Below are 24533 nucleotides of genomic sequence, written 5' to 3'. Positions count from 1 at the left end.
GGGAGGAGAGGCATATTAAAATTCAACGGACTGTCAAAGACAACCCCAACCTCCTGTTCTCATTCAGACCCACTGTCCGCCTTGATCCTCCGCCTGCAGCCGCCTGGTCTCACCGACATGCAGGCGAGGCATCTCAAACACAGCTAATGCTCTGGTACTGTTAGTTTCACTGCTACAAACAGCGCTAGCTTTAGCAACCAGAAACCTGAACATTGTCAACTCTCGCTTTTTCCTCCAAACTACAACAAAGAGAGCAACAGATGAGAACAACAAAGAGTTAAAATTTTGGGTAATCAAGTCATTTCAGCGACAAGCAGATAAAAACTTCTAAACAGTTCCACTGCAGAGAACCGCGTGTCTCTGCCTCTGTGTCCGCGTGAGCGACAGAGTGAGAGAGGAGGACCCGAGTGAAGCGAGAGGCCACACCTTCCTTTGGATCTACCAATCAGCACTAGCAGCTACTTTGAATGGGAGTCAGAGAGAGCAGAGAGCGCTGTGTTTTTATTGTTTGCATGGCGTCACGTTTGGGGGGGCAGTCCTGAAATTTGGGGGGGCATTGCCCCCCCCCACCGTGCCCATTCCTAGATCTGGCCTTAATACGGAGTCAAAATAGAGCACCGGACGGTCCTAATTAGGTGAGAAGAGGCGGTGCTCTAAAGTGTGTTTTAGAGAAGTCCCGGTGCTCAGCACCGGAGCGCACCGGCCCACTTAAAGCACTGGTACTGTAGTTAGAAGCCTAGCAGAGGGATACGTACTGTTCTTCGGCTGTTTGTAAATAAGTTGAATAAAGTTTGGCTTATTTTATCATTTAAAGTTTCTTGAAAGCAAAAAACGAGGGGTGCCAAAGTACCGCATGTGGGTCTGAAGCGTCAGGTTGTAGGCCCTGGTTTAGAAGTTACATAGCATTGTGGGCTGCAATATTTGCAAATGTTAGACTGCAACCAGATCAGTTGGTCGAGTTACCACTTGGGGATATATTTTGATCAACAGGGGATAAATCACGTAAACATGCTCTAGAAGGTCTTAAAGGTGTTTTTACAAATTTGTCTCTTCTTGATTTTTGGTTCATGGTTTGCGGCTCATGAAGAAACCTAAAAGGTTCATGTTGTCCGTTTGTTTTACAGCAAATTCCAGATTCCAATGGCTCCCTGAGAAAGCGGATGAATAACATCGCACTCCAGGAGTCGAGCAGTCAGCAGAGAGCTCAGTCCTCCACCAACATCTCAGGACTCGGAAGGGGAAGACCTTTAAGACCTCTGGCCAGCGGGGCCAATGGCAGCTCCTCCACCCTCTCCCGCACCAGCCCGAAGTCTGGGAGCCTGCTCAGCGTGGCCTCCTCGGCACAACTGGTGAAGAGCACACCTCAGGCAGCAGCTTCCACGCCAGATATAATGGCAGGGACGCCGTGCAAGCCGGGAACCAGCTCCACATCCCTGCAGCATCTGCTGGGGCCCAAACTGGAGCGTATCCAGATGATGGGGAACAAACTGGAGCCAAAGCAGACGCCGTGCTCTCAGCCGACCACTGCTGGGATGGGTGGAACCAGCAAAATTGACAAATACGCACGGATCCTGTTCCCGGTGTCCTTCGGTGCGTTCAACATGGTTTACTGGGTGGTTTACTTATCGAAGGACTCAATGGTGAGCAAAGGGTAGAGCTGGAAATAACACGTGTGACAATCAGTTTGGATTATAGACGTCTGCACACAAACGGATCTTCAGGCGCATCCTAAGCACCAATAAGAGATATTTTTCTTCTGGAGTCGTGGGAAACATGGAAACAAGGTGACAAAACATAACTTAACAGGAAGAAGCACCTGCACATTGGAATATTTTACCGTTCTCTTGTATATTTCATGATGCCTCATCTAACTTATAAGGTCTTTAACGGATTCAACTGCCTCATGATCCTTTTGGTCTGTAGCCAAGCTAACGCACGGGATTTTGCCATTTTCCTATTTTTGTACCCCCGCACCTGGCGAGATGTTTGGATTATCCTGAACTGATCTCCTGCAGCAATGTCGACACATGCGTTTATTAGGTTAAGCAAATGTATATTTAATGAGAAATCTCCATTTCCTTTTTGAATATTAAGACTCGTTGTGTGTGCAAGGAGAGCTGAGAGGCAGATTCTCTCAGAGTAAACAAAGGATTCTGTTGGTTTTGTAGGGATTTTGCAATGGATTATTATGGATTCCCAGAAATGCCATTCTATGATGAATTCCTTTGGATCTAAAGGAAGTTTTGAAACCAGGTAGAGTGGAGCTGTGTTCGAAATTCATTGCTAGTTCCTTCATTTAAAGGATTGCTTCTGATGCTAAATGGATTGATTAAAACAAAATCTAATTGAAGGAAACTTGGGGATGAATAAGAAAAGAAGTGGTAGACCACGACTTGCAGCAGTCGATTAAAGCCTTAGTCACATGCACTTGTAAGTGGGGATGATCCGTACGGATGCTGTGGGTTTTAGGGTTCTCCGGGCTCATGGAGGGTCGTAGACAGGAGCGGATCTTAAGGGGAGCACAGGTGTGTCTTGCAGTTCCCTCGAGGCTTGGTGACCACCTCAAGAAATGTCATGAAAATAGAACAAGTGTAGTTACATGCCCTTATGATGTACGGGGGATGCTGTAGTATGGTGGTCTTACTCGAACTCCAGTTATAAGTAAGGTGCATGTACTGGCTCCTTACTGACCACACACAAATCCTGCAGCCAGCAAGTCAGTGCGGGGTGTGTAGGTGAAACATAAGACGCCCCGTCGGACGCCCAACCACAAAAAATACGCTCTGATTCACCAATTCCCTCATTTCTGTAGCTACAGACACACCTGGTATGTGACACATGTTCATGTCAGGACTTAATGTGTGTTTTCATGATGGCACATTTAGCCCATAGTGTTCACACTCTTCACTAGTGCATGCCCGACACCTACAGTTGGAAGAGGCTTTGTGCAATTTGTTGAAGTGGTGGAAATCTCAGCTAATCTTGCTTCAGCCTTTTTATTATTATTTTTTTATCACAGCTCTTTTCTGATACATGAATTCAAATTCTTCCCCTACCCCAACAGCTTTTCCCTAGCCCTACATTTAGCCCTGCAAACAAAAAGTTATAAAAAATACTTTCTTCAAATCCAGACGTTGCTAGCCTTGGATGACATTATCAATAGTCGCTGGTCATCTATGTTAGTGCATAGCTGCTAGCTCTCAGAAAATAGTTAACATTGGTTTTATGACTTTAGGAAGTCATGTAAAAACAAATGGCGAATCCAAATTCTTCCCCTACCCCTACGGCTTCTCCCTATCCCTACATTTAGCCCTCTAAATGGAGAGTTATCACTTAATTATCACAGTTATCTCTTGAAATTCGGAAGTTACTCCCACTCGATGACGTCATCAATACTCACCTGTCAGCTACGTTACAGCGGAGCTGCTAGCCCTCCGAAATGCATAACATCAGTTTTATGACTTTAAAAGGGTCATGCTAAAATAAAGTCATTACTTGCATTTAAATGTAAACTTCAGAGTGCACCCACATGTTGAAAAGTGCTTCTCCACTAGAGCCCTCCGCTGCAAAGGTTAGCCCTATTTTGGACAACTCTACCCCTCCAAATGCCCCCACAATTAGAGGGGTAGGGAGAAGTCGTAGGGATAGGGAAAGAATTCGGATTCAGCCAAAGTCACTACTAACAATGTAAACTTCTGTTCTTCAGAACACACCTGCTTGATGAAATGTGTTTCTCCTCTGTGGCACATAGTAACGTGGATCACCCACGTGAGGGAGGGATACACAGCCATAAGTTCCTAGAGCTACCCCTTAAAAAACAACTCCAGACACCACTATGGCTTCTGATGCCCCTAAAATTGTAGGGATAGGGAGAAGCCGTAGGGGAAGAATTCAGGTTTGCCCTTGGTTGTTATATTATTCCGTCTGGGCACAATCTGCAATCATTAAATTCCTGCTCTATGATCGATTTTTAATCAGTTGGCACTTCCACAAATTTAATAAAGGACCCCAATCATTCGTCACTGCCAAATCTGAGTTGCTGATTAGTCAAAGTTTAACTTTCAACACGTGTTCAGTGGCTGCTAATTTTGTATGTAGAGCACGAAAACAGTTGTGATAAATTAGGTAACTATGCGTAAACGCAAGTGTTTTGAATGTGGAAACCCAAAAGGCACATTTACACACTTTTCATTGGAAGTGCTTGAATGTGCCATGCTGAGGGTGGTGGAGCGTAGCTTCAGTCAGGCTGGATGCTTGAAAATATGCTCCTTTTTCAGTGTGCAGGGTTTTAAGGAACTGAAAAAATAAAAAAATTGTCTGCGTCTCCACCTTACTTTTCCTTAGGTGTTGTATGAGTGTTGGCTACGACCTATAGAAAGGGCTCACTGAGAAGTATACAATCTTAAAAAGTCTTGCGAGCCACCTGCCACCCCATACAGATTTACCCATTGCAGACAGCCTGTACTCACCCTGTAAGGGCAGTTGTGACTAAGGCATAAACTGTTTGACCTGCTGCAGTCAAGATGGTCCAAGTGAATATGTATGTAAGCAAATGCAGGATCAAAAAGTAAAAGCCATTTGCAAGTAGATCAGTGCAGCATGACAATAGTATTCTGGCTGTTTGTTTAAAACAAAAGAGCCGAGTGCTGTCACGCACAAGACGCACACATGCTGCTCCGGTTCACTGCACTGCACGGGAAATCACCGCTTATGTGGGACTTGTTACTGAAGCCACACAAGAGCCTCAACGAACCAGGCTCATTTCCAAGGATGAAAGTATTTCTTCTTCACTTTTTTCTCAGGCAAAGCTATAAAAAAATAATTATCAGCGTTCCAGTTTTCTGCTACCAGCAGCTGGGTTCCCTCCGTGTCAAGGTAATTAGATCTAGCACAGGTGCAGATTTTTCAGGGAGAGTCACTTTATTTATGAGGCCAAAATCAACAAATGGTTAGGTCAAGGGCTTAAACATACTTCTACATCCTCTCATCATTATTGCTTTCCTTAATCCACCTGTTCATGTGGTTGTTGGCTTCTGCCACCAGGGGGCAGTCTCAGAAATGTGTGGAAAATTTGAAGAAGTTTTACTGTACGAGTGTTGGTCCATTAAATCTGCTGAGGAAAAATTATTTACTGGAGTTGTTGTTATTACAGGAACAGCTGCATTAAGAAGTAGTAAGACCGTTACAGATGACAAAGTAGCTACAAAATGCAACCCAAATTGGACAAAAACATAAGAAATAAATACATGTTTGGATTTGTTTGCATTAAATGGAATGCTCCCATCCTTCACTGGTTTTTGCAAACTCTCTCATTGGTATATTTATATTTCTAGCTTTTGCACGAACAGTATGAGACACCTGGAAAACCCCTGTTTTCATAGCAAACCATTTGGAAATTTTAGATTTTTGCGGTTGCACACTGGAGATCCTGCAGGAGGAATGATGTAGATGAGGTTTGCAACCCAAAGCAGACCTCTTGCAGTACAGCTCAGCCAGTTAACACAATAAACAATGTATTGCAGTTGCAAGCCTGCTTTTTCACAGAGGCTTTTCTCAGAGTTTTGTGTTGGAAGCTCCTTCTACAAAAAAAAAAAAAAAAAAAAAAAAGATTGTCAGCCCACGCTCAAACCCAGAAAAATGAACAATTTATCCACTAAATCCAGTTGATATTTATAAACTGGCTATTCTATGCCAAAGCGCAGCCTGATGTGCACCTACTGCAAAAATATCTTATAGAGAAAGTCAACAATAAAAACCCACTTATGAGTTAAAATTTACTAAATTATTGTCTTTGTAATCCAAAACAGAACATCTTGATATAAAATATCACCAAAGAAGTAAGCTCTGAGGGTCTAAAGCTAAATGAAGAGCATTAATCATCCTAACCTGCAGGAACACAACCCTGAACCTGCTGCAGCATCACCTCAGCAAACTAAGCGGCGTTAGCTCTTTGGATGAACACGTCTGTGTTTTCTAAAAGTGTGTAATCCCTTCACTCTGTGGGATTAGACCGACAGCAACAAACACCCTCATTCTGACAAAAATAAGACGAAACTTTTAGCCCTCACAGATCCAAATTTTACTTTTAAAAATATAGGAAAAGATCTTTATTTGTGCAACAAATAATTATTTTTTTTATTTATCAAAAGTAAATACTTAAAGGGGTCTAAATGCAAAATGATTATTATTAGAGAAAACTAAACTTCAACAACCTTTAAGGAAGTGGTTTGTGAAAGTCTTTATCCGCGGTGGAGAATTTTATTTTGAGGAAATGTGAATTAAAAACACTTAGGTGTGATTTTAGTGACATCTAGTGGTGAAGTTGCAGATGGCATTTAAATGTATAACTGATTAACCATTTAAAGTCCCACTTTGATAATCTTTTGATCTATTGTTTTAATCATAAACATGCTGTTTTTAGGCAAAAATAAAAAAAAACGTCATTTTCTTGGAGTTTCTGCAAAGCGGCAGGAGTTCAATAAAAAATCACCTCTTAGTTGTGTGTGGAACTGTTGGCACAGAGCAACCCCATCCCCCCTTCCCTTCCCCTCCTCATTGCTGAGAGATTTATTTTGATTGCTATTATAAAACTTTCAGCACAAACCTTCTTTTCCCACTGGAATTATGTTAATGGCATAAACAGTTGAAGAGTTACAATAGTCGAAAGAATATAAACACTAAAGCTTCGATGCTATAGGGATCATTTTTTTTGTATTTTACATTTTTAGGAAACTTTCAAAAGCTTTTTGAAACTTGTATTTCGGATTACATAAAAACATCAGTCTTTACTGTACATAGAATACAAAAAGTATTAGAAATATCAGGTCTGCAGACCCCATTAATGCTCAACACCTGAACTTTTCTGGAACTATTTGCTTTTACTGTCACTGATAAAAAATGAACAGAAGAATTTCTCTGACCGCTTGGGTCTTTAGAATATTTTCATGAGTCGTGCGTTTCTATAAAGCTCAGAAATGAACAGTATCTCTTGAATGTGAATGGGTCTCTGCGCCGATCAGGACCTTGAGAAGTTTCAAAAGCTTGTGACCCACAAAGGCAATGAATCTGCTGGTAATTGAATTGTTGTGTACAGCAGCTAGAGGACACCATTATCCAGATGACACACACCACACAACAACAAAAAAATTGTCCTTCCTGTTGTCTCTTGTCAGCGTTGTGAGTCTGGACGGTCGAGGTGAATTAGGGGATTTATTGTCATTGAGTCTTTTGTGTGGAAATTCTCACCGAGCTGTTATTGCAGAGGGAGGATTCAAAAATGTCTGAATGTTTTCTCAGACTGGAGACATGTGGTTCGCCTAAAGTGAACCAGAGTTTGTCTCCTCCAATAATCTGGAACCATTTTTTCTTTGTCTGAACCGCTCTCTGACACATCTCTCGAGGTGGTCTTGTTCGCTCGGAGTTTTTTGAATCATTGACATATTATATTATTGGACACATCAAGGTGTTGACGCCACCCATAGAAAGTGTCGGTCGGAGTCACGTTTTTAGAGGAACTGCCGTTGCCGATCATGAGTGAGCTTGTTCCACTGAAAGCAGCTCGGGAGAAGCTGTCAATCAGATGTTCAAGGCGGGGCTAGTGAGCACCAGATGCTTTTACTGAGGCATCTGATTAGTCGGCTTATAACTTGAAGTAAAGAAAAAATATATTTAAAAAAACAGTATTAGAAAGACGATGTTAAGAAGAATACATCAGAGCAACAAATACAATGACAAATACATAACTGTGTATTTCTTAAAACCAGCTTGAATTTCTTTTTTTTGAACACAAGAGGAGAGGGATTGATATGTCCAGTGATTATACAGTCAATGGTCTGAATAGGCTCCGTGCTCGGAGTGGAACAACTGTACCAAAACAGCCATCTTAACTGCAATGTGAACACGGTGGTGGAGAAACGATGAGATACAGCAACTCATTGAAATGTGGGAAATGTGGTTGGATGAATGCTGGCTAATTAAAACCATTTTTAATGTGATGCACATTGGTTCTCACACCATTTTTCCGATAATCTTCAGCCTCGTTTCCTCTAAGTGGTATGGTCCGGTTTAGAATGGTCCAGGAAATTCAAGTGAGCGTTTCCACTCAAAGTTGGACCATGACGGTGCGCGTGGGGTGAAGCCATATAGTAGTTCATTTGTTTCTGCTTGACTTTTGGTACTGATATACAGAGCATTTAATGATCTTTGAGAGAAGGTTGCGAGCGACGAAGAGGAACACAGCCTCTTTCTTGACTTTCCGCCAATCAACTGATTTTTTTTGGATCACATGCAATAAGGTTTAATGAGTACAAAGAGCAGGTAAACACAAGGCAAGGTGTAGTCAGGAAACAGGCCAAGGAGAGACAACAGAGAATAAACGCTCAGACTGAATGTACTGGAGAACAAATCAAGACTTCGCTTGGAGCAGAGTGTAGAGGAGGTTAAAAATACAGCTTGGTGATTGGCAGCGGCAGATGCATGATGGGGAATGGAGTAAGGAAGTGAGCAGATGCAGTCAGTACTTTGGAGAGGGTTCCCTCTGGTGGTTGGAGGAGGACATGACTGCTTGAACCCTGACAATACCGTACCTCTCAGAGGAAATGACATCAGTAACACTTATCAGCATACGTTCTTAAAGTAGAAGTAAAAAGTGTTGTAATTGCCCTTTATACAGGTGTTTACAATTGGTCAATCAACTGCATTGATGCTTTGCCCCGCCCTCGCAATTCCTGGTCAATGACTCGAGATCTTCAGTCACGTTCTTCAGTTTTCAAGCTTGAAATGTCCATTTGACAGTAATCTGAATATAGACCAAAGGCAAGGTTCAAGTCTCGATCTGGACCAAACTTCTTGACTGACTTTTCCAGTCTTACTACACTCTGAGTGATTAAACCTCTGAGAAATCCTGTGTAGGGTCAGAACTCTTGAGTATTTAACTTTTGAGATCGATCAGATTTGTCAAGTGCCACATGTTTCCTCGTGGCCTCATTTTCAGCGTTCTTGAGCAGCTGAAGGTGAAGCAGCTGGTTGTAGGTTCGACGTGCTCTGCTGCTGCCTCTAACAGCAGCACCGCTCGTGTCGCCGCCGTCGTGTGGATCAGTTTGTCTAACAGGAGTTGCGATGCTGCCGCAGAGAAGAGAAACACTCGAGCTGACAGACAGATCTAAATGCCCAGCGCCCCTCACCTCTGCTAAATGCAGTCATGTGTGAAATTGATTTTGCCATCATTACCACCCCAGCCAGCAATGCTAAGGGGGCCCCAATTGGGGAAAATGTGGGCTATGTGGGTATCGAGTGGGCATGGGCTTAACTCGGGCAAATTTTGGAGGCCCCATTAGGTTTTGCTCACATTGGCCCCATGCTGGCTCCCCACATGGGGTACCTGAAAGGGACCTGCAAGGGATCCATGTGGGCTACCTGGGCATGGGAATTAACTGGGTAAATCCAACTGGGTCCCATTTAGTTAGAATACAGTGGGGCCCATGCGTGAAGCCCATGTAGGTTGGCCAAGTGAGACCCATATGGGTTACATGAGGGCAAAATAGCCTTGGGCTCCATCTGGGACACACTATGTGAGACCCAAATGGTTTGACTTACTTGGGTGCCACATGTGGAGCCCTCATGGGCCACCTATATGGGCCCAATGAAGTGTCTAGGTGGGCTTACAAGACCTGGTTTATAACTGGGACACAGTATGTAGGGCCCACATGGTGGAGCTTACATGGTTTTCACATGAGCAGCCCTAATGGGCTAACTACATAGGGCCATTAAAGAGACTAGGTGGGCGAAGAAGACTTGGTCTTCATCTGGGATACACTATGTGAGACCCAAATGGTTTGACTTACTTGGGTGCCACATGTGGAGCCCTCATGGGCTACCTATATGGGTCCAATGAAGTATCTAGGTGGGCTTACAAGACCTGGTTTATAACTGGGACACAGTATGTAGGACCCACATGGTAGAGCTTACATGGTTCTCACATGAGCAGCCCTAATGGGCTAACTACATAGGGCCAATGAAGAGACTAGGTGGGTGAAGAAGACTTGGTCTTCATCTGGGACACTCTATGTGAGACCCAAATGGTTTGACTTACTTGGGTCCCACATGTGGAGCCCTCATGGGCCACCTATATGGGTCCAATTAAGTGTCTAGGTGGGCTAACAAGACCTGGTTTATAACTGGGACACAGTATGTAGGACCCACATGGTAGAGCTTACATGGTTCTCACATGAGCAGCCCTAATGGGCTAACTACATAGGGCCAATGAAGAGACTAGGTGGGTGAAGAAGACTTGGTCTTCATCTGGGACACTCTATGTGAGACCCAAATGGTTTGACTTACTTGGGTCCCACATGTGGAGCCCTCATGGGCCACCTATATGGGCCCAATGAAGTGTCTAGGTGGGCTTAGAAGACCTGGTTTATAACTGGGACACAGTATGTGTGACCCACATGGTAAAGCTTACATGGTTTTCACATGAGCACCCCAATGGGCTAACTACATAGGGCCATTGAAGAGACTAGATGAGGGTTGTAGATGTGGTCTGTATCTGGGAAACTCTATGAGGGGCCTATATGGTTTGACTTACATGGGTGCCACATGAGGAGCCTTGGTGGGCTAACTAGATAGGGCCAATGAAGTGTCTAGGTGGGTGAAGAAGACTTGGTCTTCATCTGGGACACACTATGTGAGACCCAAATGGTTTGACTTACTTGGGTGCCACATGTGGAGCCCTCATGGGCTACCTATATGGGTCCAATGAAGTATCTAGGTGGGCTTACAAGACCTGGTTTATAACTGGGACACAGTATGTAGGACCCACATGGTAGAGCTTACATGGTTCTCACATGAGCAGCCCTAATGGGCTAACTACATAGGGCCAATGAAGAGACTAGGTGGGTGAAGAAGACTTGGTCTTCATCTGGGACACTCTATGTGAGACCCAAATGGTTTGACTTACTTGGGTCCCACATGTGGGCTAACCATATAGGCACAGAGGAGAGTCTAGGTGGGAATTTTAGACGTTGTTTTCATCTGGGAGTGACTTTGTGGGACCCACATTGTTTGACTGACATAGCTACCACATGAGAAGGCTTCTTGTGTTATATGTAGACCCTATGAAGACCCAAAGTGGACATTTATGACCAGTCTTTAAATAGTACAATGTATGTGGGACCCTCATGATTTGAATCGCATGGTTACTTCACAAGAAGACATCATAGACTATAATGTTGAATTCCACTTGTACATTTTTCATACTGTAAATACTTGTTGATACCTCATACTGCTATTTATTCCACATTGCACATTGTATATACACATGTATACCAGCTAAAGCACTCTGGATGGATGCAAACTGCATTTTGTTGCTCTGTACCTGAGACATGTGCAATGAAAATAAAGCTGAATTCTATTCTATTCTATTCTTAATGCAAAATTATCATTTTTTTAGATTTTTCTCATGGACGATGATGAAAGAACAATATTGTAAATATGGCAGTTGTCACTAGATGCTTATAATCATCATTGCAAAAACAAGAATAAAATGACAGAACTATGAAAGATTTCTAAACACTAAATAGGCAAGATGCTAACAAGGAACAACAAGAATAGCATTATGCTGACTCTTCTGATGGGCATTGTACGGACAAATGCTCAGACCAAAATAACTCTTTCCAAATAGAATATACTGTCACCTCTCACAGCTTCTCTGATTCTGATCAGTCCAGCTGTTGACAAACTAGTCAGGATGACAAGATGATAAATCTGAATACTTTACCATGTTTAACCCAAGCAATTTATTTAAATCATGGGTAATAATTAAGTCTTTTGTTTGCAGCGTTTTTTTTTTTTTCTTCATTTGTTGAGGAATTTCAAATAATATGAGGATGTTGTAGCAATAATAAGACACGGGTAGAATGGCCCACTTTTAACACCATACAGCCATCCAGACTTCTCTCTGTCTTACCTATTAATGAAATATTTCCCTTTTTCATTTGTGCTCAGTAGACTGGAGAGATTCAAGTTTAGAACGCAGTTTAAAATGAAGAGGGAATATTTAAGGAAATCCCAGGTGGTTTTGTTTGAACATAAAGTATTGCTGTCTAAGAACAAGCCTCTTCTGGAGTGTCAAGCTGTTTTTAATGGCCATTTAAACATGTGCAGTTCATGCAAAGGTATCTGTGTCACAGTTTTAATAGGAGAAGAGGACTTGCTGTAGAAGTTTAAAAAATAGATAAATATTCAATCAGATAAATATGCAAAAATATACAAGAGCTGGGAAATGCAAGATTAAAACAAAATAGGAAGATACAGGGCATCTATAATGTTTTGATCCAGGTTTTTCCATGACAAACAGTCCAGAGCCCACTTAATTTTTTTTTTTTTTACATTTTTAAAACACTGAAAATGACTCAAATGTTTTTACAAATAATTTGTTTTTTTTTTTTTTTTTACATTTTTTAATCAATTTTCAGTACATACAAAATGAACCAGAGGATTTTATTATCTGCAATAACTAACTAAGCTAACATTAAAGCAAGACTGACGTAAACATTAATGTCAGGCCATGCTAGGGCACTCGATCATGGCCCACCAGTGATTTCCAGTCCATTGAACAAGATTTGCTGGATTGTTGGATATTTAGAATTGATAAGACATATATTGGGCATTTATTGAGATGGTATTCTTTAGTGAAATTTCAGTTATTGATTTTTACTAGTTTTACTGTAGCAGGCAAGCTATCTAACAAGTGTTCCATGATGTGCTCTGTGCTACATCACTTGTCTAGTATTGCATGGTGTTTGTGTCTAAACAGAGAGTAAGCTGGGTGGGGTATCTGATGATTCCCTTTGTTAATCTAATTTTGACGTACAATGACTTAACTTTAATGTGCAAAAAAATATACTTTTTTGGCAATAACTGGATTTTTTGGGCATGTTTTGTACACTAAAAGTAATATTTGTGCAATAAATTGACTTATTTGTTTGCAATTATGTTTACATTTGTACAGAGTGTTCCAATTAATTATAGTTACATACACAACTCCATTAAGATCAAACAGAATAAACTGTCTTTTTTCTTTTCATTCACCCAACTTATGCTAGTTTACACAATTTAGGCCAAGCTTGACACTACTACTGAAAATATATTTCAAATTGGATTGGTCTGTCTATTCTTAATATTTTTATTTATGTGACGATTATTCCATTTTAGCAAAGAAGTAGAAACCTTCGCCCTTTTTTATTTTCTAGGTTTTTTTTTACAGCCCGCAGGGTTGTTCAATAAGTTCAAAGTTCAAATGCTAGAAGCTCTCGCTGATTGGACGCTTGTACCGTTTTGAATGTCCCGCCCATTTTGGACATAATTCGGGCGCCAGTGGTCCTGGTCTTTCAACGCTCGTCGGAGTTTTTTCCCTCACAAATCCGTGCACCATTCGCCTACAGCTTTAGTTAAAACTCAAGGTAAGATACTTTTTTTCCCCTTACAGCTGTAAAGTTGATATCATAAATATGGTTTACACCGGGGTTATGCAAAGGCTTGTGCTACAGGGCAGAGCTGTTCTTCCGTTGAAGCCACATTGTGTATGACGCTATATTTGAATATAATGTAGACCCACATAACGCCAAAATGTGATGTTTAATTAAAATTTCATCTGGTATAATAGTTTACCTCTCAATAAACGTAGCACTAAAGTTATGATGGCTAGCTAATTCAGGAGATGCGATAAGATATGTCATCGATCACAGTCACACGGTCTAATTCGTATTAATGTTGGCTTTTAAAACATATATATTATTGCGAATGTCCGCGGATTGTACTTTTCTAGACACGTGCATTACGTATTTGCTGCGTGTGCGAGCGCGCAGGTGCATGCACGTGTAGAGGGGGAGTGATGTGTGTGTTCGTCCATTTAGTAGAAGCAAGCAACAAATGCGCAAAAATACAAATTCAAAATAAACGGGCAGTTGCATTCGCAGAAATAAATTCCAGTTAAATTAGGCGATTTCCACGTAAAAGCACTCTGTGCATCAAACTCCAGCCGCGGGTGACGTCACCTGCAGGCGTCTCCTTTTACAGTGGCCGGGACGCTTCAGCTCCGGTGGGCCGCGAACACTGATGCGGAGCTAAGGTAAAACAGCCCTAAATGACGTTAACAGAGCCGCGACCGCAAATAAATAAATGAACCCATCTATCTAAAATCTAAAGTCTCATGCAATGTCAAAAGTTTCATGCCCTACGCAGCTTCACTATAAAAGCCCTGCTCATCTTCAAATGACTGACTGTCTTTACATTCTATATTTTTCAAACTTCTGCTTTGGATTGAGTCAAGCTCCAATTGTTTCCTAATATTTGAAAAGACTCCCTCCAATAAAAAAGTTGTATTTTTGTCTTTGTTTGTTTGTTTTTAACATGTGCATGAGATTTTTTTCCTGATGAAACAGATCATGTTTAAAAAAAGAATTTCAACTTTTCAGAGTATTTCGGCATTTAAATCACTGTAAATCAAAATGCTGACTAAAAAACTTTGTAAACAAACAAACAAACAAACAAACAAACAAAAAACTAAAGGGTGCCTGCATGTGTGGACTTAGCAACCAAAATTAGCCACTTGTCTTATGTCTTCACACCACTAAACAGCCAGTCTCCAATGGTTCTTCATGACAGCTATAATGAGGGTTCATTGGAGCTGTGCTGAATGGAGACAGTTTAAATCGTTTGACCTGCGTTTCAGTCTAAACTGTTTGAAGGCTCATCTTTGCTGTAGCCACGATGTTCGGTTCCCAGTGACTAGCAGAGCTAGCTGGATGGCCAACGTAGAGCTGCTCACAAAGCCCTGCCCATCCTTAGTAGCCCTCAAATGAAACATGAAATATACATGAAATATTGGTAATAAAACAAAATACATTTCCTAATTTTATTTAAAAATGTCACAATCATGATATAAATACCATTCATCTAATAAAAATAATTTAAGGGGAACTTTAAAGTGTAAATCAGACTGAAAAGTTGGAGGCTGACTCCACCCACATCTGAAATGTGAAAATCCAGTTAGAAGGCTGTGGAACATAGCTGTTACATTACTGGAGCTACAAATCATGACGTGGGACTTTAATGGTTTGACAAATCATAAAATTCAAATACCTTGATTCAACATGTAGCTTGTAGCATAAAGATGGGTTTTTACCATATTTTAAAAAACTAGAAAAGTTTATTTTAATTTGTCAAACATTCATCAATGACCAACAAACAGCACGTTTAAAGCCAAATTTATGAAGTGAAACAAAAAAAAAAAAAGTTGATTTAGGGATGGTTACCCTTTAATGGCTTGAAAGCACCATTCATGTCACTGAAGGCCCATAAAGCTGTAAGTGTACACATCTATCTATTGCAGATCAGTAAAATGGATTACTTTGGTTGTCCACGAACCAAAAGAAGACGTATCAAGGCCAAAGTTGCAGAGCACTTGCAGATGTTGGAAAATTTGCATGAAGATAGTTTATCTTCAAATGGTGATGGAATGGACTGTCAGATTCCTCATGACAATGTGGAACCTTGTGCTGTTTACAGCGAGAATGATCAAGAATTGGATTCTGAATCGCTTTGCACTGATACCATGGAAGAGTTGGACATGGATACCAGTATTAAGGGAGCCAATACTCTGAAAAGGAAACTGACTGATTGGGCTGCAAATTGCAATATTTCACACAGTGCACTGTCAGAGCTCTTACAAATTCTAATAAAAAGTGGACTGGATTTACCCAAGGATCCAAGGACTCTTTTATCAACCTTAACCACTTATGAGATCAAAGAAATTGGAGATGGCCATTACTGTCATTTTGGATTGTCAAATGCAATAATTTCACAGTTGTCATGTCACTCTTATCTTACAACAGACAAACTTACCCTTCGCATTAATATAGATGGATTACCACTTTTTAGAAGTTCAAAAATGGAGCTGTGGCCTATTTTGGCCAAGATTAAGGAAATTCCAAGAGCTGGAGTTATTATTATTGGACTTTATGCAGGACAAACAAAGCCAAAATCTGTGGAAGAATACCTGAAAGACCTCATTCAGGACCTGAAACAACTAACTCATGGTGGTTTGGATCACAATGGAAAACATTATCACATTGCACTTCCAGATGCCTTCATCTGTGATGCACCTGCCCGGGCCTTCTTGAAATGTACCAAGGGTCACTCAGGATACAGCTCTTGTGAACGCTGTACAGAGCATGGGATTCGCATTGATAACAAGGTTGTTTTTCCAGATTTGAAAGCACCTCTGAGAACAGATTCCCACTTTAGTCTCATGATAGACGAAGACCACCATCATAGTGTTTCGCCACTACAAGAACTTGGCATTGGTATGGTGTCAAGCTTTGTGCTGGACTACATGCATCTTGTATGTCTAGGCAATGTTAAAAAGCTCGTAAGCTTGTGGATCAAAGGACCTCTAAGGTCCCGGGTCTCTGCAACCACAGTCTCCATTATCTCCAACCACTTGAAATCAATCAGAGGAGATCTTCCACGGAACTTTTCGCGCAAGCCACGATCCCTTATGGAATACAGCCAGTGGAAGGCCACAGAATTCCGACAATTTTTACTGTATACAGGCCCTTTGGTTCTGCAAGGACGCTTGCCTTCACGTTTATACAAAAACTTCATGCTACTGTCAACAGCAATGAGGATTCTTCTCAACCCAACTTTGTGTTCTGAATACTGTAACTATACAGACAAACTATTAAAATACTATGTTAATGACTTTATTAAAATATATGGATCCGAGCACCTTGTGTATATCACCCATGCTCTGATACATCTGGCTGATGATGCAAGAAAGTTTGGTGCTCTGGACAATTTTTCGTGTTTCCCTTTTGAAAATTATCTTGGTACATTAAAAAGACTTGTAAGAAGGCCACAGAATCCTCTTCAACAAGTTGTGCGTCGTCTAGCTAAAAACCTGTACCTACTGAAAGTCAAAAGAAAATGAAGAATAAGCCTCAAAAGCTGCATGTCTGAGGTCCAACCCTTCCACACTTGCCTGCTTGAAAACAATACAAAAATACATTCATGAAGGAACAATAATCTCCTGCTCTCAGGGCAACAATTGTTTTGATGTCGTGGGCAATGTTGCAGTTGTGAGGAATGTCATCCAGACTTTTTCAGGAGATATGCACACTGTGTGCCAAATTGTATGAGAAAGAAGAAAGTTTTTTAATCACCTAATGAATTCATCTTGTGTGGGGATAAAAAGAGTGTCTCAACTATCTGATGCACTCCATGGCGTGGCTTTATCAGACTTAACAAAAAAACTTTTACTTTTACCTTTTCGTGATGGTTGTGTTGCTTTTGAACAATTACATGAACAGTCCCTATGATTCTTGCAGTATGTCCATCTTCAGCATTGTGGAGTTTCAAGATGAAGAAACATGTCAAGGACAGCGCCTTGTGGATATAATTCCATCATGTTGGTTCACAGATGAGAACAACACCGATTGTTTTTGGCCTTCGGGCTTGAGTATCAATGTCACTAAAGCCGTGAAGCAGCAAGTCCACCCAGATGCCTCGTGGAAGACATGCTGTGTGAGAGTACTTGGACATGCAGGTAAGAAAACATTACTTAGATTTGCAGAGTGAAAGTTGTGCTTTTAAAGTTAAGATTGGGTTTTTCTTCCTTTATTCTTTTGAAGATACATATTCAGATGCAAGACGGAAACTTGTGCGAGCGGAGACTGCATCTGATCTTCAAACTGACCATGACATTCCGAAAAAACGCCAAAAAAGGTAATGTAAAATAGAACCATAACTCACCATAGGATTTGGTTAGAAATTTGCTTTATTCATCTCCAATTTCCCTAAATTTATTTCTTCTCATGACTGGGCCAGATTAAACCATCTGTACTGTATGTTTAACACCCCGTGATTTGGAACAGGGGAGCTGTTGGCATCGTGCTTCCGTCGGCACGTTTTCAACCGCTCGTTTTTGTGGATATGGGAAGGGCTGCTGCAGACAGTGCAGGTTTTTAGATGATTACTCTTAATTAGGGCTGCCACAAACGATTATTTAAAAGTCGACTAATCTCAGATTATTTTTTTCGATTAGTCGACTAATCGGTTCGTGCGATGACTGGATGTAAAACACTCATCTTAACCATCATTATCTTTAAACTTGAGGTCTTTAAGCTATATTCTAACTAAAATAAAGACAATAGTTTATTAATCTTTTAATGAATCTGCAGCTTTTCACCTTCATTTGTTTCTGGCATTAAAACAAGACTTAAATCAAATGAGGTAATCTGAATCAACAACAGAAAATTTATTAAAACCCTGCAATTATTTTTTTAAAGCTTTAAAACATATATTTAATAAAACATGTACAAATTATTTCAAAAGCTATTAGCAGATATAAACACTCTCAAAATATTTGCTCACTGAGGCCCATTTATTAAAGCAAAACACTAGGGCTGCAACGATTATTCGACTAATCGACAACTATTCGACTATTAAAATAGTCGACGAATAATTTGGTCGTTGAAGCGTCGTTTTTTGTTTGTTTTTTCCTTGTTTTGATCTTAAAACTACTGTTCGCGCTTTCTAATGTCGGGTCTGCCATTCTCTTTGTCACACATGCGCAGTGGTGCTAGTCCGGTCAGGACAGTGACATAACAGGAAGTTCCCGGTAGGCTCATAACAAAGCTAGCTCGAAAATGAGGAAAACATAAGGAAAATAAAAGAGGAAAAATTGTCAATGTAATTTCTGCTAGACAGAACTTGTGTTCCATGAGAGCACGATGGCGATAAATGATCACATGAAGACAAAGTATGTTGAGACTGAGTTTGATCACGTTGAACAGAGAGCTTCGTCTAGCTAAGCTAACATCGGCGCTAACTGTAACACAGCTAGCTCTGCCGCGGCTGTCATTACTCCGCTGATTGGAGATGAACCAGAAGATCTGCAGGAGATCTGTGTCTACGGCGCTTCTGTCTGCATAGTGAACGTTTCATAATCTGCGCTCTTCTTACCAAACGCCGCGAGGACGGCGCGGATAATAAGTTTACACTGGAAATGAACCGCTCGTCCTAGGCTTCATTCATATTCCACACCGCGATCACGTCGTCCGGTTCGAAGAGCGGATTATGAAACATTCACCGCGCAGACAGAGAGGCTGTGTGTCGGTACGGATCTGCCGCGGAATTGGGGTAACGATTTTAAACTATGAGTCCCAGAAGTGAAGGAGCTCACCTAAAGTCCAGAGCTAAGTTTACAAGTGTAGCATTACATTATCTGCATTAGGCTACAATTAAATGTAACTTAAAGTCACAAAAACAGCAAAACAACCACAACATTAAAGAAGTAACACAGATTTAAGGGTTCTCCGCCAAATTGAAAATATGAAGTATCAGTCTGCGCATGTGCAGTGGATGTAGGTGTGAAAGAATGAAAGTACTGATGTACATTCTAACATCCCCTGCTATTCTCCCTTTTTAAAATATAAATTTCCCCCTTTTTATTTATTTTCTTTGTTTCTATGGGCATCCTCAGGTTTTATATAGGAATATCTTCAGTTCAAAATGTTATTAGTGTTTTGCTTTAATAAATGGGCCTCAATATTGTGATATTTTGAGTGTGTTTATGTCTGCAAATAGCTTTTGAAATACTTTATACATGTTTTATTAAATATATGCTTTAAAAAAGAATTGCAGGGTTTTAAAGAGTTTTCTGTTGTTGATTCAGATTACCTCTGATTTAAGTCTTGTTTTAATGCCAGAAACAAATGAAGGAGAAAAGCTACAGATTCATTAAAAGATTAATAAACTATTGTCTTTATTTTAGTTAGAATATAGCTTAAAGACCTCAAGTTTAAAGATAATTATGGTTAAGATGAGTGTTTTACATCCAGTCGCCACACAAACCGATTAGTCGACTAATCGAAAAAAATAATCGGAGATTAGTCGACTATTGAAATAATCGTTTGTGGCAGCCCTACAAAACACTAATAACACCTTTGAACTGAAGATATTCCTATATAAAACCTGAGGATGCCCATATAAACAAAGAAAATAAATAAAAAGGGGAAATTTATATTTTAAAAAGGGAGAATAGCAGGGGATGTTAGAATGTACATCAGTACTTTCATTCTTTCACCACCTACATCCACTGCACATGCGCAGACCGATACTTTATATTTTCAGTTTGGGGGAGAACCCATAAATCTGTGTTACTTCTTTAATGTTGTGGTTGTTTTGCTGTTTGTTGTCGTTTTTGTGACTTTAAGTTACATTTAATTGTAATTTAATGCAGATAATGTTATGCTACACTTGTAAACTTAGCTCTGGACTTTTAGGTAAGCTCCTTCACTTCTGGGACTCGTAGTTTTAAATCGTTCCATAACTCTGCAGCAGATCCGTACCGACACACAGCCTCTCTGTCTGCAGGGTGAATGTTTCATAATCCGCTCTTCGAACCGGACGACGTGATCGCGGTGTGGAATATGAATGAAGCCTCGGACGAGCGGTTCATTTCCAGTGTAAACTCATTATCCGCACCGTCCTCGCGGCGTTTGGTTAGAAGAGCGCAGATTATGAAACGTTCACTATGCAGACAGAAGCGCCGTAGACACGGATCTCCTGCAGATCTTCTGGTTCATCTCCAAACAGCACAGTAATGACAGCCGCGGCAGAGCTAGCTGCTAGCGCCGATGTTAGCTTAGCTGGACGAAGCTCTCTGTTCAGCGTGATTAAACTCCGTTTCAACATGCTTCATCTTCAGATGATCATTTATTGCCATTGTGGTCTCATGGAACACAAGTTCTGTCTTAGAAATTACATGTGACACTTTGTTCTCTTTTATTTTCCTTATGTTTCCCACATTTTCAAGCTAGCGTGTTGTTATGAGACTACCGAGAACTTCCTGTTACATCACTGTGCTGACCGGATTAGCACCACTGCGCATGTGTGACAAAGACAAAGGCAGACCCGGCGAACAGTAGTTTTAAGATAAAAACAAGGAAAAAAACGACGCTTCGACGACCGAATTATTCGTCGACTATTTTAATGGTCGAATAGTCGTCGATTAGTCGAATAATCGTGGCAGCCCTACTCTTAATGCATGAATGGATGAAAATACTGCTTTGGAGTTCTTTACAGTTAGGGATGAAGAGTAAAATGCATTTAAAACCTCAAAAAGTCGAATTTTCATCGTAGGGCCCCTATAAAAAAGTATTGCCTGCAAATAACATTGCACTGATTGTGTGTCTCTTTGTTGACCAATGTATTTGAAAAATATGTTACTTTTAGATGTTGCATTTCAAAATATATTTTGTAAAAGGCCTTAGATCATAATTTTGTCATAGTGACCGTTGACCAACCATCAGTTCATTGGTTCTATGTCAATCTCTATGTCAAGCGGACTTAAGTGACCAAACTAAAGTCAGTCTTTTATCACACCATGTTATATATGACTTTTTGCTTGTATGTATTGTTTTTACTTTTATCTTCAGGCCATTCAAAAAACCCCAAGTTCTTTCAAGCGAAGATGAGACTGACATAAGCGACAAGGACGAACTGCCTCCTTCTCCTCCACATGGTTTGGGTAGAAAAAAAGTCCTAGTCTATAAACCCCAACTCACCCCTAGAGCTAGCGGTTCTGGGGAGGTTCTGAATGATCAAAGTCCCAGGATGGCTCCCAGAGCCAGAAGCACCATCATTAATCCCAGAGTCCAAAACCCAAATATGACCCCCAATATCCACATCCCCAGTCTGGACTCAAGTGTTCAAAGCCCCAATGCCACTTCAAGTGTAAGCAAGACTCCATCCTTCACTAGCAGCAATGAACATGGTCCAATGTTTGTAAAGTTGCTAACCTTACTTGAAGAAGTCAAGGACACTCAAAGGCAACATGGGAAAATGCTGAACGCATTGCTACAGCAAAAAGCAGCGGTGCCAATCTCACAACCTCCTGAGGGTGCCGTTTTTCCAATGACAACAACTGAAGATGTCGAGGCCATGAACGAGAAACTGGCCGATACAGAGTTCATGTCAGCAGTCGTAAGTTCGTTCTCAAACTGACATTTTATTATTTATATATGTAATTAAGCTGTTAATTTTTAACGACATGTTTTTCTATCTTCTGGTGTTTTTTTATTTACAAAGGTTGCCATGGTTGGAGACATTGGGGGCTCTTCTCTGGACGATGCAACGAGAAGGATGATGGGCTTCCTGATGTCCAACGAGTTGGCTCTTCAATACAACCTATTTGGACGTCATGGAAAGAACAAGTTCCGCCAGCTGCGTCTTTTTGACCTATTTTATGGTAATTATGTTTTTATTTATTAAATTGTTGCAAATGTAAAAGATAGTCTGTTAAATGTAGAAAGATGGGCATAACGGATGCAAGTTTTTGTATGTTATGTCAAGACTAATGATGCGTTTTTGGAGTTTTCTTATATTTGTGGAGAACCAGGGCCTGAATTCTTTATGGTATTAGGGGGGATCACACTAAATAAAATCGATTCCTGCATACTGAACTATAAAAATGTGGGAATTTCCTACATAAATATAATGTGTAAAAATCTGCATGCTATGATACCAACAAGCTGTTCTGTGTTACCTGCATGTAATGACAGACCACTTTAACAACAGATGATACCTTCAGGGAGCAGAGCTTGAGGCAAGGTGGATAAATATAAGAAAGTATATTCACAAAGCTGTGTTTTAGAAACACACGAATCCACTTTGTATGGAACTTTATTGATAGTCTGTAACGTGACAGAGCCGTGTTAAGATGAAACCCTCTGAGCGTTCTGCATCTGGGCAAGAATTCAAAGCACCATCATGTTTTTAGGATGCTTAGTTATTTCATATAAAAATAAATTCCCTGGAGGCAGAATTAGGCAAAAGTACATTGTCTGTCAGTCTGCTCCCCTTTAGTAAATCCATCCTTGTTTTCTCAGCAAGTTATCTTCATATTTTGAGTTTTGTTGGATGACTCCAAAAACGTGTTCATACCATTTATGAATAGACCCTTTTTCGGTGACATCAGACAAAATGGCAACAGGGCTGTAAATGTGTGACTTTTTCTGCTGTTCACTGTTAACCACAATTTTAAGGAAAAAAAATTTAAGGTAACCGTACCAATTGTAACATAATTTTTTTACAATATATATTTTATGAATGTCCTACCTAACTGTATTTGCCTTTCCTCTCTCAGATAATTCACAAATTGAAATACAAATGTATGGTATCCTCCAATATTGGAGGTTTTATTGAATAGATCGGCCTTTCATTTGAGCAGATATAATTCTAACAGATTTTATTTTAGCTGATATTATTTGCACGTACTTTAGTTGCAATCTAGCACAAAAGCCAATAGAAATGCATGATGGCCACATTTAATACCTTCAGCAAAGACGCACATTTCTGCATTGCCTGTACACATTTTGACAATAAGCGTACTTATAAGCAAAAGCAAAGGTTAGACGTTAGAACCATCCTGCCAACTGTGTGCAGCTCCATGTCTCTTACCCCAAGTTATTGCTAGCGTTTGCATTAGCACAGTAAGATCTGTACCCAAGATCATAAGTAACATCCTCCCAAAGTGTTGAAATCCCCCCTCATGTGAAATAAAAAGAGGGAATCCCCCCCCCCCATTTAACTACGGGAATTTCAGGACCTGAGAACAATGAATGGCATTTTGATTTAGTCATTAGACCAAATTAATGTATTTATTAATCAAAATTTTCCCGACCCTGAATTTTGTGAAACTATTTTGACCTACAGATTTTTGCATTCATAACAAAAATGATTAGGCAAGTTTAAAAAAGATCTGAAATGAATAATCTGTTATTGTTTTTTTGTGATTTAATTTTAGGGGCAGTGAAGAAAAATTCAATCACGCGCTCCGTCAGCCAAAAGGAAGTGGAGAAGGCCCTCTCCAAATGGTTTATTGGAGCTCGTGACAGGGGGGGAAACCGTGCTCTACGGGCTCAACGAGAGCTACAAAAACAACCTGATGGAGCTTTCTCTCAGGAACAGTAGGATGCTATGTGGATTTTGTTCTACAGCTGTCCCTGGATTGATTTTTTTTGGTCACATAATTGGCACGTATTAAGGTTACTGATATTGTTCTGTGTCAAGTAAAACAGTTATTTATAATGTTAAGTTAATTTCCTGTTTGATATCTACCATGTGTCCAGTTGTTACTCATATTGACCTTGTCATGGTCTTGTATTATTTTATTCACTATGCAGGAGAATTTGTTTTCTTTTATTAAAGTAAAGCACTTTAAAAATCATTTTGTTGAGGTCATTTGAAAATGTCTGTTTTAAATGTGAAACCCATCTGTAATCATGTCAGTAGCATCAGTGGGGCCAGAGTAGGTCATGGGTGCATATCCCAGTTGGGACCCTTATTGAGCCTGTGTTAATCCCACTTCCAGCCCACATGGGAAACCTTATGGGGCCGATGTTGGTGCTTATGCTTTTTATCCACTTCGGGCCTACAGAAAACCCACTCCGCACCCACTTCCAGCCTAT

The 24533-nt window shown here is 40.5% G+C and overlaps 2 protein-coding genes across 3 annotated transcripts in view; both read left to right on the top strand.

Moving 5' to 3' along the window:
- Positions 1-6438, top strand: part of gabra4 (gamma-aminobutyric acid type A receptor subunit alpha4) — a 31323-nt gene extending 24885 nt beyond the window's left edge. For both annotated transcript variants that reach the window (XM_024283975.2, XM_024283974.2), the window contains exon 9: positions 1125-6438. In XM_024283975.2, the coding sequence (XP_024139743.1) occupies positions 1125-1655 (531 nt within the window). In that variant the 3' untranslated portion in view covers positions 1656-6438. The remainder of the gene's footprint in view (positions 1-1124) is intronic.
- A 2553-nt stretch (positions 6439-8991) lies between these two features.
- LOC112153027 lies at positions 8992-24247 on the top strand. Its single transcript, XM_036214014.1, has 6 exons — positions 8992-13460; positions 17388-17605; positions 17691-17784; positions 21501-22047; positions 22153-22312; positions 23870-24247. The coding sequence occupies exons 2-6, from the start codon at positions 17389-17391 to the stop codon at positions 24034-24036; spliced, it is 1185 nt and encodes a 394-aa protein (XP_036069907.1). The 5' UTR covers positions 8992-13460; position 17388; the 3' UTR covers positions 24037-24247.
- Positions 24248-24533: the final 286 nt, after the last annotated feature.

Source organism: Oryzias melastigma, linkage group LG10 (assembly GCF_002922805.2).
Source record: "Oryzias melastigma strain HK-1 linkage group LG10, ASM292280v2, whole genome shotgun sequence".
Taxonomy (NCBI): Eukaryota; Metazoa; Chordata; class Actinopteri; order Beloniformes; family Adrianichthyidae; genus Oryzias; species Oryzias melastigma.
This window is presented reverse-complemented; position numbering and strand designations above follow the sequence as displayed.

Coding starts and splice junctions, on each gene's coding strand:
- LOC112153027 (XM_036214014.1), top strand. CDS start 17,389: ATGTCCATCTTCAGCATTGTGGAGTTTCAAGATGAAGAAACATGTCAA. Junction 17,606..17,690: donor GAGAGTACTTGGACATGCAG/GTAAGAAAACAT, acceptor ATTCTTTTGAAG/ATACATATTCAGATGCAAGA. Junction 22,313..23,869: donor TCTTTTTGACCTATTTTATG/GTAATTATGTTT, acceptor ATTTAATTTTAG/GGGCAGTGAAGAAAAATTCA.